General features: G+C 35.4%; 1 protein-coding gene across 1 annotated transcript in view; it reads right to left on the bottom strand.

Annotated features, from left to right (window-relative positions):
- GALNTL6 (polypeptide N-acetylgalactosaminyltransferase like 6) overlaps positions 1-17,790 on the bottom strand; it is a 241,567-nt gene that overhangs the window by 119,660 nt on the left and 104,117 nt on the right. Inside the window, exon 3 of the mRNA XM_072625044.1 lies at positions 12,937-13,054. Coding sequence (XP_072481145.1) covers positions 12,937-13,054 — 118 coding nt within the window. The remainder of the gene's footprint in view (positions 1-12,936; positions 13,055-17,790) is intronic.

Genomic DNA, 17,790 nt, shown 5'->3' with positions numbered 1-17,790 from the left:
GAAAACATGGGACTTTAGAAGAGTACACCTGCTATTGAAAGACTATGCTTATATTTCTGACACATATTATCTGACAGTACCATATGGTGTTCTGAAAGGAGAGCTGACTACAGTGTTGCAGTGTTTGAAAACAGATTTCTTAATGAAATGATTTGTTCAAAGTCACATGGCTAGTTAGTCCCTGCATCTAAATTTGAATTCAGATCTTCCTGAGCCCAAGTCTAATAGTCTCTTCACTGAACCACCTAATAGCCTCTCTGAAGAGGTTTATTCTCATATCAAGCTTATCCAAGACTTTTGTTTTATATAGTAATGAGTAGGGGTCATTTTGTATGCCAGTTCATACTCTGAATTAAAATTGTATGCTTCTCTTAGGTGCATTTTTTTCTCCAGTCTATGTCTCATCATCAGCTATAGACCAGAATATAAATATACAGAATGGTAAGCTGAATCAAATCACAGTAATCATTTTGACTGTAAAATGAGCCTCAGTAAAAGATAGTTGTCAGCATGATAACTAAACTGTTCCATAAAATTTAAGATGAATAATTATAATGCAAGCTGGTGGTCATAATTCCCATAAATTATTGTTGGAAACATTCCATGCTTAACCAATAATTAATAATTGTTGGCTTGGTGAGTCATCTAAGATGAATTTCAAATGATTAACATGCCTGATAAAAAGTCACTCTCTGTCATCCATCAAGAATGGTAATTGATCTGAAAGATATGCACATTCTAATTTAATACACTGATCAGCTAGGTTTCTAAAACAAAGAAATGGCAAATATTTAAAAATCTATCACTCCAAATTTAAATAAGTAAATATAATCTAGAGGCAGGAAAATCTTGATTTGATGGAATGGTATAATTTCGTTAGACCAAAGGACAGAAACTTCTTGATGATGGAGGGTTATATACTTTTTAGTACCTAACTATTTGGGAATTAATTCAGTCAAAATTAAGAGAGCAGTATGAGAAAGCTGAGAAAGTCTTGGGGTCAGAGAACCTGGATTCAAAACCAAAATAATGTGTATGACCTTTGGGTGAGACCCATCTTCAGGTCTTCAGTGATATTCCATTTTTCTCATGGGAGTTGGGAGAGTAAAGCACTGCTCTCAGTGAGATGTTTCCCATGGAACCTGTCCAGCACAGGTGGAAGATGTTAAGATATTCCATATGTTCCTCTTGGCTGTTGACATTATGCTAACTATATTGAGTTCCAGAATCTTGCACAGCCCCTGTGAAATTCCCATTTACAAAAAAAATAACATTTATTCTTTGCCTGCTTTTGAGAACATGTGAGTTTGAATGTCTAGAATATAGTGCATATCTAATATATTTTTGATTAAAATATGATAGTAAAGAATATTGAGCATATTTGGAAAAGGTACAACTCAAATCTCATTGCCAGAAATACAATTTTGTAACACAAACTTCTGACTAACAAGTTCAATTCAATTCAATAAATATTTATAAAGTGCCTACTATGTGTCAGGCACTGGGCTAAGCTCTGGGTATACAAAAAGAGGCAAAAGACAGTCCTTGCCCTCAAGGAGCTTACAATGTAATGTGAGAGACAACATTCAAACAAATACATACAAAGCAAGGTATGTTCAGAATAATTAAAAGAGAGAAAGCATGGGAATTAAGAGGGTGGTGAAGAAGATAGAATGCTGGATTTAGAGTTAGAAGGTCACATAAATATAATCATGAACATTTGTTTCTGTCTTTGACCTCCCTAAGCTATATGCCTAGTAGAGCATTCACTTGGTTGAAGGGTAGAAACACTTTATTCACTTTCCTTGAATAATTTCAAATTGATAAATAGAATGGTTGATCTCCCTCAGAGCTTTCTCTACAACAGTTCTATAATTGTTCCTGACTTTTAATTTTGCTTACTAGCTCCCCTATTTATTACCGATGTAAGTTTGGACAAGGGAGCTAGGTGGCACAATGGGTAGAGCTCCTGGCCTGGAGTCAGGAAGACTCATCTTCCTGAGCTAAAATTTAGCCTTGGGCACTTACTAGCTATGTGTCCCTGGGAAAATCACATAACTCCGTTTGCCGCAGTCTCCTCATCTGTTAAAATGAACTGGAGGAGGAAATGGCAAATCATTCCAGCATCTTTGACAAGACATCCCCAGATGCAGTCATGAAGAGTTGGGCAGGACTGAAATGACTGACCAGCAACAAAATCCTGGACAAATAATTTAAACTCTCTGAGCTTCAATTTCCTCAGTTATAAAATGAGGGCTTGGGATTAGATGATGTCTAAGGTACATTCTAATTAAAAAAAAAATCCCAAGATCCTAATGTGGAGTTTCCTAGTTTGTACAATGAAAGAATCTGAGTACCAAGTAAAACTCATGATGGTACATGACTTACTTTTCCATACATACAAGATATGCTTAGATTGAAAACTAAACTTGGAGTCAGTAAGACATGAGGTCAAACCTTGTCTTAGACATTTACTAGCTGTATGACCCTGGGTAAATCACTCAGCCTCTTCTAGCTTCAATTTTCTCATTTGTAAAATGGGAAGAGTAATGGCATCTACATTAGAGGGTTTTTGGAGAACTAAATGAGATCACACGTATAAAGTGATTAACAAATCTTAAAATATTATATAAATTCCAGCCATCATTGTTACCTAGAACAAAGGCTAGCAAATATAAAAGTAGAGGGATAAGAAAATGAAGAGGAAAAAATGTCAATGGATTTGGAATAGAATGACCTAGGTTCCAATTCTAGTTCTACAACTTAACTATATGACCATAGGTGAGTCCCTTCACATTTCTAGACTTCCTTTTCCTCATCTTGTAAAATGAGGGGGTTGACTTCCTTGTCTGAGCACATTGGAGGAATGAGAAAACAATGGTGACCACATGCCAGCCTCCACAGAGGAAATGCATATATGTGACTTCCTATGTCAAATCCCCTTGGACAAGTTCCCAAGAAGACTTGATTTGTATTTCGTTCTACCATATTACAAAGAGATCTGGTGGGAGGAGGGGTGGTAGTTCAAAGGATCAACACAACTTCACCTATCTTTCCTATTTTTGTCAAAGGTAATGCCATTCTCCCAACTTTGCAATCTAAGAATCTCCTTGACTCTCCACTCTCTTTCAACTCCTATATCTAATCTGTTGCCACGTCTTTAATTTCACCTTTTCAACATTTGTTGAATCTATACCCTTCTATCTATCCACACCACAACCATTTTAGTTCAGGCCTTCAGCATTTCTTAACTGAACTATTGTAATAGACACCTTACTGTCCTTCCTGCATCCACCCTTCTCTCTGCTTCAATACATCTTGCACATATCCGTCAAACTGATACTCCTAATGCAAAAGTCTCCCTGGTATTCCTCTACTCAAGAAGTTCTCGTGTCTCCCTATGCCTTAGGATAAATTATAAACCTTTTAGTATGGTGTTTAAATCTCTATAATTTAATTCCACTTAATTTTTTCTATACTTATTGTGAATTACCTCCTTGTACCCAGTCTATGTTCCAGCCAAATTGGCCTATTTGTTATTCCCTTGTACATAATATAATATATCCTCTTTCTACATCTTTGTACTGATGTATGCTCCCACTTCACCTATCAGTCAGATATGTATTTGTGACTTGTGAACAAGTTGTTATCCTTCACACTCCTCAATCCTTCACATTCCATGAGAGCAGAGAATGTTTTACTTTTAAAAATGTATACCCATAGTTTCTAGCAAGGTTTAGGACACATAGTAGATGCTCAGTGCTTGTTGATTGATTGACAGGTTCACTGATTTAGAGCTGGAAGGGACCTTAGAGATTAGGTAGCTCAACTCTTCATTTTACAGATGAGGAAACTGAGGGCTAGAGAAAATAAATGCTCTGCTGAAGGGCATTTGTGGATAAAAGAAATAGTGATAGCGGTCATTTATAGGTTACTTTAAGGTTTGTTATGCATGTTACCATTATGTAAGGTAGAATGTAGCAGAACAAGGAATTGAATGGAGGACCTCTGATTCAAACCTAAAGATGGACTTTAAGAATACTTGAGTTTTCTTACTAATAGATTACTGAAATCCCAAATAAGGCGGGGGGAAAGGTTTTTAAAAAAAAAACCCAAAAAACAAACCTCCCCAACATAGTAAACAATTCCAAGAGTACATAAAATGTGATTATAATAGCATTTCCAAACCAAAGGACCCTAACACAAGCACTGAAAACCACATACTGATTCTTTTCACCTTCTAGATGCTGCTGAATGTCAATAAAAAGTAAAATAAAATAAAAAAAGGAAATTAGGAAAAATACCTCCATACCTGGAGGCGGCAACAACTGGAAAATCACACTGGTACTTCAGTTTATATCTACTAGACATAAAATGCAACTTGAAAATGCTGGGTTGCACCTGAGGTACCTTTTTTCCTAGGTGATTGCAATGAATCTCAGGCTGGCTTGTAGGGCATTTAGCAGCTGTTCCTGTTTATCTTTGTGCTGAATGATTTTAGAGGCATTTTAATATTTTCTTCAGAAGATCAATTCTGGGGCATATTGTCTTCAAATGGATATTTTTATGTCATCTGGGCCAAGTGTTATGGAAAGAACAAATGCTGGAGGGATGACTCCCAATCTTTGGTGGTGTGTACTGCGGCCCCTGGGTACCATAAAGCAGAAAATTCTGTCTCATTTTAGACTTGAAATTGTCTTCTAGTTGGAGATGTTTCTCTGCCTCCAAAGAATGATTCCATGGAGGTCTCTAATCTCTCTGCTTCACAAAAGCAATGACCAAGTATATAAAGATTATTTAAAAATCTTCCTTAGCACAGAAAGGATTTATAATGAGCACATTTTATGATTCTAATCATGTAATTTATTTTCCCACAAAGTCATGGGTACAAAACATCATCATAACAGTTTACAGAAAAAGGGCTTATGGGAAAATGAAGCAGTTCTGAAAATGAACCTGAATTAGATCCAGGCAAATAAACTACTCCTGGGTATCTGCATAAATTAGTCACTCCTGGAAGGGATTGTGCTCTTTTAGACAACTGAAGAAAAGATGAAAATACTGATTCAGAAAATTGAGTTACCCCATTCCTTTATGAGAAGTTTGGTCAAGGAGTTTAGAGAATAGGAAAAGAGGCAAAGGTAGAGAATGCAAGAACAGAGGAGCAGGTGTGACCAAGGGCAGTGGGATTGAGGAGAAGGGAAATACTATGAAACATTTCTGAAATTCTCTATTGTTGACTTTGATCATTCATTTCTACTGTTCTATTTCTGTGGAGGGGTTGGGCCCATAGTAGCAGTCAGTGCATTTCCCCATCTTTCCTAGCAGTGGGTCAGGAATTGCAGAAAGGTGGGAGTGAGAGAATGAACACAGCTGTTTACCTTGTGAAGGGAGGTACTTTGTCTTAACAGGAGGGCTATTTTCACTCCGGAGTATTAATTAGTAAATTTCTGTTCCTCTCCATGAAGAGACTTTGTAGTGTTTGGAATAAGTAGGTAAATAATGTTGACTTAGTGACTTAAAGGAAAATTTGGGGTAGAATCTTAAAGGTTGAAATGACAGATTTCTGTCATACCTCATGGTTGTACGTGTATATGTATGTGTATATACTATGTGTGTCTGTGTTATTGGAACTGAGTATAAGTATTCCAGTTGCAGTTTGTTACAGTCAATGAGTTTGGTCTGAAATTAAATGGAAAGATATCCATTTGGATTACATTTGGGAACCTATGATAGTTATTAAAACTATAAATAAGGCAGACTAATAGAATTTTTTTAGTTGTTGTTACTATGGTAATGACATCTGGGCTAGCACTGGTAGTACTCTGGCCTATATTCTCATTTTACAATCTGTTCCTCTGATCTGACCTGGATTTCCACCCTTAGTTGCATAACTCCTCTGGGGCTTATCTTTCCCCTACACCCTACCATTTCTCTTCTCTACTCTCCTTTGAGGAATTAGGAGGTCTTACTCCCTCCCATATCAGCTGAATTAGCTAAGGTCCCCAGAATTTGTAGATATAACCCTGGTGACTGTGGCATTGAGTAGATTTAATCTGGGTTTTATCTTTATAGAGAGGCCTATAAAGGAGTTAGTTTAGAATTTCCATTAAGGTCAAAGAGATAAAACTAAAGTTTTTCATAAACATCTCCCAAAGTGGAGTAAATTTCTAGACCATATGGCTTATTAAGCTATCATAGTTAACAATGGCCATTTAGTTAGATTGGTTGTGAATCATTGGGGCATTCTTTTGCTAAATAATTAGCCTATATCATTACACAAAAGCCTTCATTAAGTAATACTAAGTTCCAAAGATAGTCCAAAAAGAATGCTTGGTAACTTTATGATAGATCTTTGGAAGAGAAGTACTTTGTATGCCATCTCTTGAAGATTCCTTGGGAAAGTCATCAAAGTCAGTTTTCCACCAAAGGACTATTTCTTTTATATATTTCCAGTCAATAAAACTTAGCTTAACAAAACTGAGAGTTCAAAACCTAATACTGTTCTCTATTCTGCCAAGAACCAGGTAAACTGTCTTTGGTAAGCTACCTAATTTTCCAGTGACTTCTCATTTGGAAAATGGCAATTATAAAACAGATCCACCTTAAAATAATGTTGAATATATAAAGAAATGAAATACAACATGACATGTAGGGTGCCTATAGGAGATTATTATTATTTATTTTCTCTCAAGTAGTGAACAAACACTACTTAGGAGCAGAATATCAACTTTTGAACTCATGCTGGACAACTTTTAGTTTCTTGGTTGATCTGTTATATACATATTCTACCCACATAGGTCACAACTTCCCTATGACTTAGCAGAAGTCATAGAAGATTGCTGGGCTGAGCATTTGTTCCACTGTTTGAGTCTGGTAACAATCCTCTCTGAACTTAGAGAAGCAGATCCTTGGAAGACAAACATATGCTGTACCACCAGACCTATATTTAAAGACCTTCCAGGTCGGTAGGAATTTACAGACTCTAGGTTCTACTGCTTTACCTTTTTAGAGCTTCTATTGCAGGATGAGGAATTGGTAGAAAATAACTTTTCTTGACACCAGGCTGAAAATTAACAACGACTTTTTCAAGCTTATAAAAGAGTAATAAACAGCATATAATAAATAATAAACAGGAGAATAAACAGAAGATGAACTCTAGCAGATATGTGCCTAGGATAAGTTTTTGTTGTTTTTATTACATGTATTTCTAATACTCATTAGCTTTTACATCTTTATTTTTCACAGTACCTGGCAAATTGCTGAGGAATTTGTGAGCATTCAGTAAGTACTGTTGACAAATATTCATGGCTTCCTTCAAGGCAGCTCAGGAGCTACCTCCTGCTCAAGTCCTTATGCTTTGCCTACCCAGTTATTTCTGTTCCATATTCCCATTACTTTTTATTTAACTATCTCTGTAAATATTGTGTCCCCAGTAGAATGTAAATTACTTGAGGGTGTATTTAATTTTTGGTGTTGTATCCTCAGGACCTAGCATAGCCTTTGCATATGGTAGACATTTAAATGTTTTGGGAATTGAATTTTTTTGAACTATAAAGACACATTATGCAGAAACATCAGTTTCAGCAACAACCTCCCCTACAGCAACTATCTTTATCTCACAATTTATCCAATAATCCATTAGTTCTGTGCTCTACTAAAATTTACTAAAGGTTATTTTTAAAAGTGGAGAAACTTTTTGCATAAACAGTTGCTCCTCTCTCTCTCTCTCTCTCTCTCTCTCTCTCTCTCTCTCTCTCTCTCTCTCTCTCTCTCTCTCTCTCTCTCTCTCTCTCTCTCCTTTCCTTCCTCCCTTCTCCCATGTATGTATACATACACACACCCAATCACTATATCTTTAAGGGGCTTTAGGATGCAGTTTATTGTTGAGGAGGCGTGAATCTGGAGAAAGTCTGTTATGAGTTATGGTTTGAGATAAACTAAAGACAACAGAGACAACAGAGACAAAAGATCTTACAAAAAGAATAAAGAGAATTTAAAAGGAAAAGGAGAATTCTTGAGAAGAGATTTTGATTGGAATCTTGAATGAACTGAATGGTGGGACTGTGTTTTCAGAAGTGATTAGAAGTCATCTTCAGTTATGGTGATGGTTTAAGATCACACTGGTTGTGATAATTCTCATAGCTAAAACTTGGTAAATAGTTATCTTTGTTCACTGTAGAGAGCTTGCCTTGGAGTCATAAAAATCTAGATTCAAGTCCCACCTAAGACACATATTAGTTGTGTGACACTGGGTAAATAGTTTTCAGTGACGTCAACTCAAATAAAATAAGGGGCTACTAAACCATATAAAAGAATCTTTGCAGGCTACATATTGACTTCAAAAACCACATTTTGACTCTGTGTTCTATTGCATTATTTATTTATTTTGTTCAGTATTTCCCAATTACATTTTAATCTGGTTCAGGCCACATTTGGGGAGCATTAAGGGTCCTGAGGGCATATGGTTGACACCTCTGATCTAGAAAACTTTCTAAGACTGTGAGTTGCAGAGAAGGTGTTGACTTACATTGGCAGAGGGAGTTTCCTTATCCAGGAGATCCTTATATTATTGAAATCTCAGGTTTAATGTCTATTACACTCTTAGCGTTATTATTAGTTATACTGTTAATAAATTATATAGCCAAAAGTGTTCATATTTATTTAGGAATAAATGGTTAGGGTTTTAAGATATAAAAAGATAAGAGCAGTCGCTCATGGCAAAAGAGGTTTACTTAGTTTTCTAAAATAAGAGTTGTTTTAAAAATAGAGAATTAATGGATAAATTAATGAGAGCAATGTCAAAATTTTAGTAATTAACAAGAAACAATACAATCATGCTCCTGGGTTAGCACAAAATTTGGAAGGAATATGGTAATGAATCAAATCATCCAGATTAGACATTACATCACTCCAAGTATGATAAATGTGACAATAGTCAACTCTCGTACTCTGCCACATAGACAATGGATGAGCACTGAACAAAGTGTAGAAATAAATCATTCATATGTGATAGCCAGTGATTTTCTGACAGTAACAGACATAGGCAATAAGGACAGGCAGAGACAAGTGAAAGAATGTCTGATGGACCATGATTGGGAATTTTAATTTGATTTAAGTAATTTACAGGTGCTGAGAAAGGGAACTGAATAATCAGAGCATTTTCAAGGACGATGATCTTTGTATATGCTTATATGTGTATGTGTCTTGGAGAGTTTGGACTGCGTAGAAGATAAAGCAGGGGTTCCCAACTTGTGTCACACATACCTCCAAGGGCTGTAGAAAGATTGTCAAGGAGTTACAATGAATATTTGATTTAACTATTAAACATTACCAATACTAATTTCTTCATTTTATTTATTATATCACATATATGAAGCATTCTAGAATTCATTTCATATTGAATAATGGGCATGAGAAGGTTGACTGATCACCAAGGGATGCGAAAATCATGTCTATCTCTATATCTATCTATTTCCAACTGCTATCTGGCCTCGGAGCTACATTGATTGGCCCAGAGAATTTTTGGAAGTCTCCTATTTATGGAATGATGTATCCTAATCATGATCCCTGATCTGAAGACATTTTGAAGAGAAAAAAATAGAATAAAGAGAAAATTCCTCCTACTAGACTATAAATTCCATTAGGATCAGGACCATTGTACATCTAAACTTTGTTTTTCTTAGAGTCCAGAACAGTGTAATAGGCTCATAATAAATGTTTGTCAAATGAAAGGATAGTATTTGATAGAATACCTTTTCGAATTGAGTTCTAAAAATTAATTTTGATGTTTAAATACACCTTTTACATGGTGTTATGTGGTCAGAGGATATATTTATCAAACTTGAGATGATGATGAATTGCCCAGCTGCATTTTGCTTTTGAGATAAATGGATAAAGAGCTCTAATTTTAAACTTCTCCTGGATCCTCTAAATAGGAATTTAATGTCACAAGTCAAAAAAAAAATCATAGTGGCTTATCTCTTTTCCACTCTTTCTTACTACCATTCTATGATAAATCAGTGTCATTTTATACAGCTTGTTCTGTTCCTTAAACAAAGTGAAGGCTCCTAATTCTTCTATGTAAATTCTACCAAAAGCACCTGTTCAAACTTTAAAAACATCTATTTTATTAAAAACAATGATGACAACCTTTAAAATACTAATAAGGAAATCCAGGAACCCTCAGGTCAGCACACAATAATAAGATGAATGAAGAGATAGGGTTGAAATGGGACCCACTGTGACACAGCTGTCTATGAAGAATCTGTCACTCAAACCAAACAAGCTAGGGCACTTTAGTCCTGAACTTGGAGCTCCGTTGCCATAGTTTCTACACAAAGACGACAAGGCTGCATTCCAATTATATCTTTCAGAATGACAGATAACAGCAAAATAGGAAATGGGGTAATAAAATCTGTGGTCACCTGACAGGTATGTGACAGATAAAAGTGACAGAGATGTGAGAGATGCCCGTTTATTTTGCCAAAGAAACACCCTTACTATTTGGAATGTAAATGTATTTGCTTCGGCCTTTCCTTACTTTTCATCACCAAAGTTTTGCTTTTCTTGTTCTACCCTTACCAACTTACCCCCTTAGTATGAAGTGTTAGCCAAAACACAGTTACCCCTCACTAAATGGAAATTTAGTTGCCTGAATTCTAAAGTTCTAAGGAAATTGACCCTTGAACTTTCAGAAATTAGGGTTGGAAGAGTGACATTTTGATTCTGCCATTAGGCTCCAGATGTTCTTGCTCTATTTGGCCCCACAGAGTGCAATCAGAAGCAATGAGTTCAAGTTACAAAGAGGCTTATTTTAGGTTTGATATCAGGAAACACCTTCTAACTGTTAGAACTGTCCAAAAGTTGAATATCTTGCCTCAAGAGGTGGTGGGTTCTCCTTCCTTCAAGGTCTTCTGTCAGAACCTGGACAAACACTTGTCAGGTATACTGTGATGAGAATTCCTTTGCATGTAGTTTAGACTAGAAGGGTAAGGAAATCCATTCTATTTCTCAATGATTCTGTGATTTGGTGAACTAGATGGGTTGCTACCCCAGAGAGGGTCATGACCCTCAGTTTAAGAAGCACTGAAGGGGTTGCAAGTGGGAGAAGTTTAAGAAGTCCTGAATGAGAGGATTTTACTGACCCAAATGTAAGTGATGTGGCAAACTCCAATAATGACAATAATAATTATAACTTTTAATGAATAATAATACTCTGTAGTCTCAATGGAATCTATTAGGATGGCTTCACAGACCTGTCATTGGTTAACCCAGCTAAAGAGAGAAATCAACATTATACTCTGCAGACTCTATGAAGCAAGTATTAAGAATTTGATTTCTGGCTTTGTTATCTTTAATCACCTAAAGTGATTTACAAACTATGGAGGCATCTAGAAAGATATTACTAAATTCAAGTGATGGAAAAAGCAAAAAAAGAAAGAAAGAAAGAAAGAAAAGCAGATATTTGTAAAGAGTGGACTCTGATATAGTTAGAAGTGTAAATGGTAAGCAAGGAGTCAGTGGGGACAAGAAATGAGTCAGGTTTGAAGTAGGCAATCATGAGCTGCTAGGCTATACTTTCATTTTGATTAAGTGACATTGAGCACAACATACTTTCAAAAGTTAACGTCTAAAGTATTATTATTGAATTTTAATACAATTATCCTGGCATGGTGGGTTGAAGTCTGGATTTTGGATCTGAGGACATGGGCTCAGTTCCCATGCTCTCCCAGGTTACTTACTACCTGTGTGATCATGGGCAAGTAATTTTTACCTCTCTGGGCTCAATTTTCCTCATCTATGAAATGAGCAAGTTGGATAATTCACTGTTTCGTGATTCACAATTTAAGATGAGCTGAAAGGGTAGCAAGTGGGAAAAGTTTAAGAAGCACTGAATTAAACAACCTCCAGGGATCCACCCAGCTGTAATTCTGTGGTGCTATATTTCTGATCTGTTTTGGTGGAGGGAATTTTCAAAATGGGATTTGCTTATTCTAACGAAAATCACAGAATATTAAAATGCTTTATCTGTTTTAAAGTATGATCTTAATTACATTCAGAAATTCTACTTTTTTCCCCTAACAAAACACATTTCTCTGATTTCATAATGGAAATCACATTTTGCTGGAATTTATCTATCTTGTTACATGACTGTAACTTAAGAAGGAATCTGTGGCTGGGAGGAAGTGTTTGTTTCTGCTGACACCATCTTTAATGACTCCCCAGCTATTTATTAGGTATAATTCCTGGCAGTATTCATTTTGCTTTGGTGGTTTGCTCTTGGTAGGAAAAACATTTCTTTTCAAATCAGAAACATGATATTTGAAATCTCATCTAGGAAAGATAAATGCTAATCAAAACATGGAATATGAAAAGTACAGTGTTTTGTTATGTGTAATATAATGGAGAATTGAAGCAATAGAGAAAATTAAAAAAAAAATTTAACTGTCCTCTAAAATATCCAGATGTCCAAGCCATGAATAAAACTTGCTGGAATTCTTCATTTACCTTTCCAATCTCACCCCAGAACTATTGCAATTTTGGATAAAAATTGGGAAGATGAAATCAGGAATTCTTGATTCTGATCAAAGTTATAAAATCAAACTCAAATGCTCATTTTTCTTAGGGATTTGAATTCTCTTATATATTGAACATTATTAATCATCATGATTAATATCTCTTTTGGTCAGTAAAGTGAAAGGTTACCTACCCTTTATTATATAGTGTTTGCCACTTAAAAATAGGATTCTGAAAAACTGATTTGCAACGTGAGTATTGCTTACTGAAATGTAGAGCAGACTCTTCCAAAGGCCACCAAGGGAAATGCCATGAATTCAGTTTTACAAAACGTTCACAAAGCAGAGTGAAGATGATAAACCAAAATATATTATTCCATCTGACAGCAAATGTAGGAAAAACATCTGGGTGGCTTACCTTGAAAGATATTTCATATTGTTCTCCTCCCCAGATTTCTAAGCCTGGATCATAGCCACCCAATTCCCAAAACCACTTTCGGTCAACAGCAAAGAGCCCTCCAGCCATAACAGGAGACCTGTGGAATAATTAAAATAAGCTATAAAAGACTGTGAACATTAGGCCCCCTGATCATATGCTTGAAACGCCCAAGAAGTGTTTCAATAGTCAAATTGTAATGAGGCTTTAAGCCTCATAGTTGTTTATTGGTGAGTCTAGGACTCCCATTTGGTCTATAACTGAAGTGGAATTAGGTGCAGAGGGAAGATTCTTCCCATGCTTTAAAATTTGCTGTTAAGTTTCTAGACTTGCTAATGCCCAGCAGAGCCCTATTTATTTCATCTGCATATCATGGGAGAGAAAGAAGTGAGTCTTAGTGATTCATCCTTTTGAAAATACCCATTGGGTTTTACAGGACTTGCTCAAAGATGCATTTTCCCCTACTATAAAGGTAGATGAAAGCATTGAGAATAATGCCACAGATATGACCTTTCAGAGAAGCATTTCTTTCCTTTATGATTGTCTCAGTTATTCATTTATCCTCACTTTTTTTCTAGAAGGGAATCTAGTCAATGGCAAAGAAATACAAACAAATAAACCCTAACTGAGTATTTATTATGGCAGAACACAGTTATTGGTGATAGAATTTCTGGATTAAAGGATAGGAATTGTTTAGTCACTTTTCTTGTATGAAATGAACACTAAATAAACAGAAGATCCAACATACTCACATAAAACAGTGCCACTGAATGAAGTGTAATATATGGTAAAATAATAGCTAATTGCCAAGATGTATATAGTGCTATAAGGTTCACAAAATACTTAAAGGTGTTATCTTTGATTCTCACAACAACCTTATGATACAAGTGCTATTATTACCTTCATTTTACAGGTAAGAAAATTGAAGCTGCAATGACTTCCCCAGGGTAACAAAGCTAAATAAATGTTGGAGGCAGGATTCTTCCTGGTCCCTAGTCCAGTACGCCACCCATTGTGCCACAAAATTATGGAGAGGTAGCTTTGGCATAGTGGATAGATAACTGACCTTGTCATCAGGAAGATTTTCAAATCTTGCTCTGACAAATACTTGCTGTATAAATATGATCAAGACACTTAATATCCCAGGGCTTCAGGCAACTCATTAGGACTATGTAGAGTTGCTGATCTACACTGGTAAAATGTATTCACCAAGGGTTTATACCAGGGGAGGGGAACCTGCAGCCTTGAGACCACATGTGGCTCTGTAGGTCCTCAAATGCAGCTCTTTGAATCTTAACTTCACAGAATCTGTTCCCCAACCCCACCCCACACTGGGACTTTGTCACAAGGATAAGCATCATGTCTGGATCCAGTTGTTCTCTCACTACTGTGCCTTCCCACTCCAAAATAATATAAATTTATAATTTGCTAATTTTTAAATGATTTCTATTTTATTGCATTTGTTTTATTTAAAACATGTTTCCAAATGAATAGTAAGCAATATGGCTGAGAACTTCAAATACTTGACAAAGTGTTCACAAAGTGTTCATATCCTCAAGCACATTACAAGTACTGATTTGAAAATAACAGATACAGAAACTATCAGATATTCTATTTCCTTTATTGTAGCAAGTGACTTAAAGACTTCTACTAGGGAATACTACCCCAAATTGAGATGCTGTATCCACTTGAAAGCTAGGCTCTTAAATTTCCATTAAAAATCCTATAATTCATAGCTTTAATTAGTTCAGACTACTCTTGCCCCAATCAGCCAAGATGAGTGAGGTTTTATAGATGTGCAAATGATTTGTGAGAAGCCTCCAATGATTTAACTTACTCTGGGTAAACCTAGAGTACACAAGTGAAAGAATTACAGTGTTGGAAATCAATCATAGAGATTTTTTTCCATGAAGGAGAAGTTTAAAGTAATAAAAATGTACCCCACTTAAGTTTTACAGTTTTTATATTTCACTTGAAATAAATGTCTTGCTCCTAGACTTACCTCAGTTTAAATGCTTCTACTCTCTCCTTTTCTCCCTCTCTTTCTCCCATTTTCCTTCTTTTCATATCGAATTTGAAAGTAAAATATATTCTGCTGAAGAACATATAAATTAAGCTAAGGGAAAATAAGCATCTATTATATATATACCTCATCTATGCCAGGTACTGTGCTAAGCACCCAACAAATATTTTTTCATTTGACCTTTGACACAATGTTAATTATCTCTAATAACCTAGGGATTACCTAAACTTTAACTTTTTTATGGGCTTTATAGTTATTTGGTGAATTGAATTAAATGAAAAGTTTAATTGAATTGAATTAATTTAATGAATCTAATGAATTAAAAATAAAATTAAACTTTTTCTCTGGACAAAATCAAAGCAGAAAAAATACAAAGTATTGATTGGGAAAAAATAAAATATCATTGATAACAGTCTGATTTCCAAAATGTATAGGATATTGAGATAACTATATAAGACCAAGATTCATTGCTTAATAGAAATGTGATTAAGGAATATGAATTGTTAAAAAACAAAACAAATGCCAACTTTGATGATCATATGTAAACATGATTTAAGTTACTAATGATAAGAGAAATTTAAATTCAAACAACTTTGAAATTTCACTTTACACTCTGAAAGCTGACAAAGATTACAAAAAATGGAAGTCAGTTCTGAAGAGACTGCATGATGACAAGTATACTAACATGCCACTATCACTTGTTCTCACATTTCTGGGTATCTATCTGAAATCACACAAGAAAAGTGACTGAACAATTCTTAGTCTGTTTAGTTCTTTGATCCAGAAATTCCATTAAAAGACAGAAACAAAAGTTTAATATATGCCAAAACGTTCGTAATGGTACTTTGTGTTGTAGCAAAGAGTTGGAAACAAAGAGAAAGCTCACCAAATGAGAGAATAGCTGAAGTGACTGTGATATATGAATATAATGTAATATTATCATGCAGGGAGAAAGATGAATATAGGGAACTCAGATAAATGAAAAATTTGCATGCACTGATATAGAGAAAAATAAGCAGAACCAAGAGAATAATATTCAGTGATTATTATAGCAATTTAAATTTTAAAAAGTCACCAAAAGTAAGTTGAACTCACAGTTGACTGAAAAATCAAGTCCCCAGAAAAAAACAGATATATTTTCCTCCATCCTCTTGGCATCAAAGCAGGGGTATATAAAGAGTGAATGTTCATACATTGTCAGGCATGGTCACAGATGTCGTTTGTCTCAGTTGCCTTTTTATTCCAAGGCAATGGTTTAAGTCAAGGAGTAGGAAAAATATGTGCTGAAATGACTGTATTATCAAAAACAAAAGGTATCAATTTAAAAAAAATTAAACTTGTGCAAAGGCCTCCTTTTTCTGTGCTCCTGCTTTGTATATAGAGGGAAATATTTAGTGGTGATTGAATTGTAAAATTTGGTTCAATTTGGCCTTAAGTTTAGGAGACATTGTTAATGAGTAAGTACACAGAGGAAGTCAAACAGACTGGTAAAGTACCTTGACATCATGCCATACAAAGATTGGCTGAGTAGGGAGGAGGGATGTGGCATCTGTCTTCAAAGGTTGGCATGTACAAGAGGGATTAAACTTGCTTTCCTTGTTGCCAGAGGGCTGAATTAGGACATTGGTGAAAGTTGAAGATTTAGGTTTTATTTACATAGGGAAGAACTTCCCAACAATGAAAACCATCCCAAAGTGTAATGGCTTGTAGAGATAACGTATTCTTTCATCATTTGAAGGCCTGAGGCTGAAAGATCACTTCCTAGGATGCTGGAAAGGGGATCTTTCAGATGTAGCTTAGATTAGCTAGCCTTTGAAGTCCCTTCCTATTTTGATTCCGTGATAAATTATAGAGACTCTTAATTACACAATTCCATTTTAATTATCTGATTTTAGATTCACATTATTTCACAGCCCTTAATTTAGTTTAACTTGTTTATTTTTATGGATGATAAAACTCATTCCTAGAGAGGTGAATTGATTTATCCAAGGTCACACAGTATTTAGTAATGGATAGCATCAGTTTTCTCTACTCCAGTACATTTTTTTTTTTTAAGAAAAGACAGTCATTTTCTTTCTTTTAAAAAGCAAAATTGTTTTGTTTTTCAATTATTGAGAATTTCTTTCCCCCTCCCCCCATGCTTCCCTCTACCCACTGAAGAAGGAAGGATGAAAAGAAGGAAAGAGGGAAGAAAGGAGAGAAAACAAGAAAAAAAAGATAAAAGGAAAGAAAGAAGGAAGGAAGGGAAGAAAGAATGAAGAAAAGAGGGAAAGAAGGAAGGAAAGAAAGAAGGAAAAGAAGGAGGGAAGGAAGGAGGGAAGAAAAGAAGGAAGGAAAGAAGGGAAAGAAGTCCTTTATCATATAAGCACAGTTAAATAAAACATTTCCATAGAGGTCTCATTCAAAAATTCATTTCTTATTCTTCATGTTAATCCACTATCTCTGTTATGTTATGGATTGTGTCCTTCTCACCAGGCCATGCCTACCTACATGAAAATCCAGTTGTGAGTCTAGTATTTGGTAGATTTTGAATTGGACAGAAAGAATCCCAGATCAAGTAATCATTTTGCCTGAGCTCTGGTAGATGTTGAACAATGATTCCCATGCTGTTAAAGGGAAAATTACATTTCCTGGGTTGCTTATCTGCTCCCCTCCCCTGCCCCCCAATGCGGCTAAATTGCCATCACTTTCAAGAAGAAAGGAAGGTTTTTTGAGCCTTTCTTCTTCAAGATTCCTCCCAGATTTTAGTGCATACTGACACTCTGTATTTATTTGTCATATATGTTTTAAGTACATATCTGTGAATACATATC

The sequence above is a fragment of the Notamacropus eugenii genome, chromosome 7 (assembly GCF_028372415.1).
Source record: "Notamacropus eugenii isolate mMacEug1 chromosome 7, mMacEug1.pri_v2, whole genome shotgun sequence".
NCBI classification, from domain to species: domain Eukaryota; kingdom Metazoa; phylum Chordata; class Mammalia; order Diprotodontia; family Macropodidae; genus Notamacropus; species Notamacropus eugenii.
This window is presented reverse-complemented; position numbering and strand designations above follow the sequence as displayed.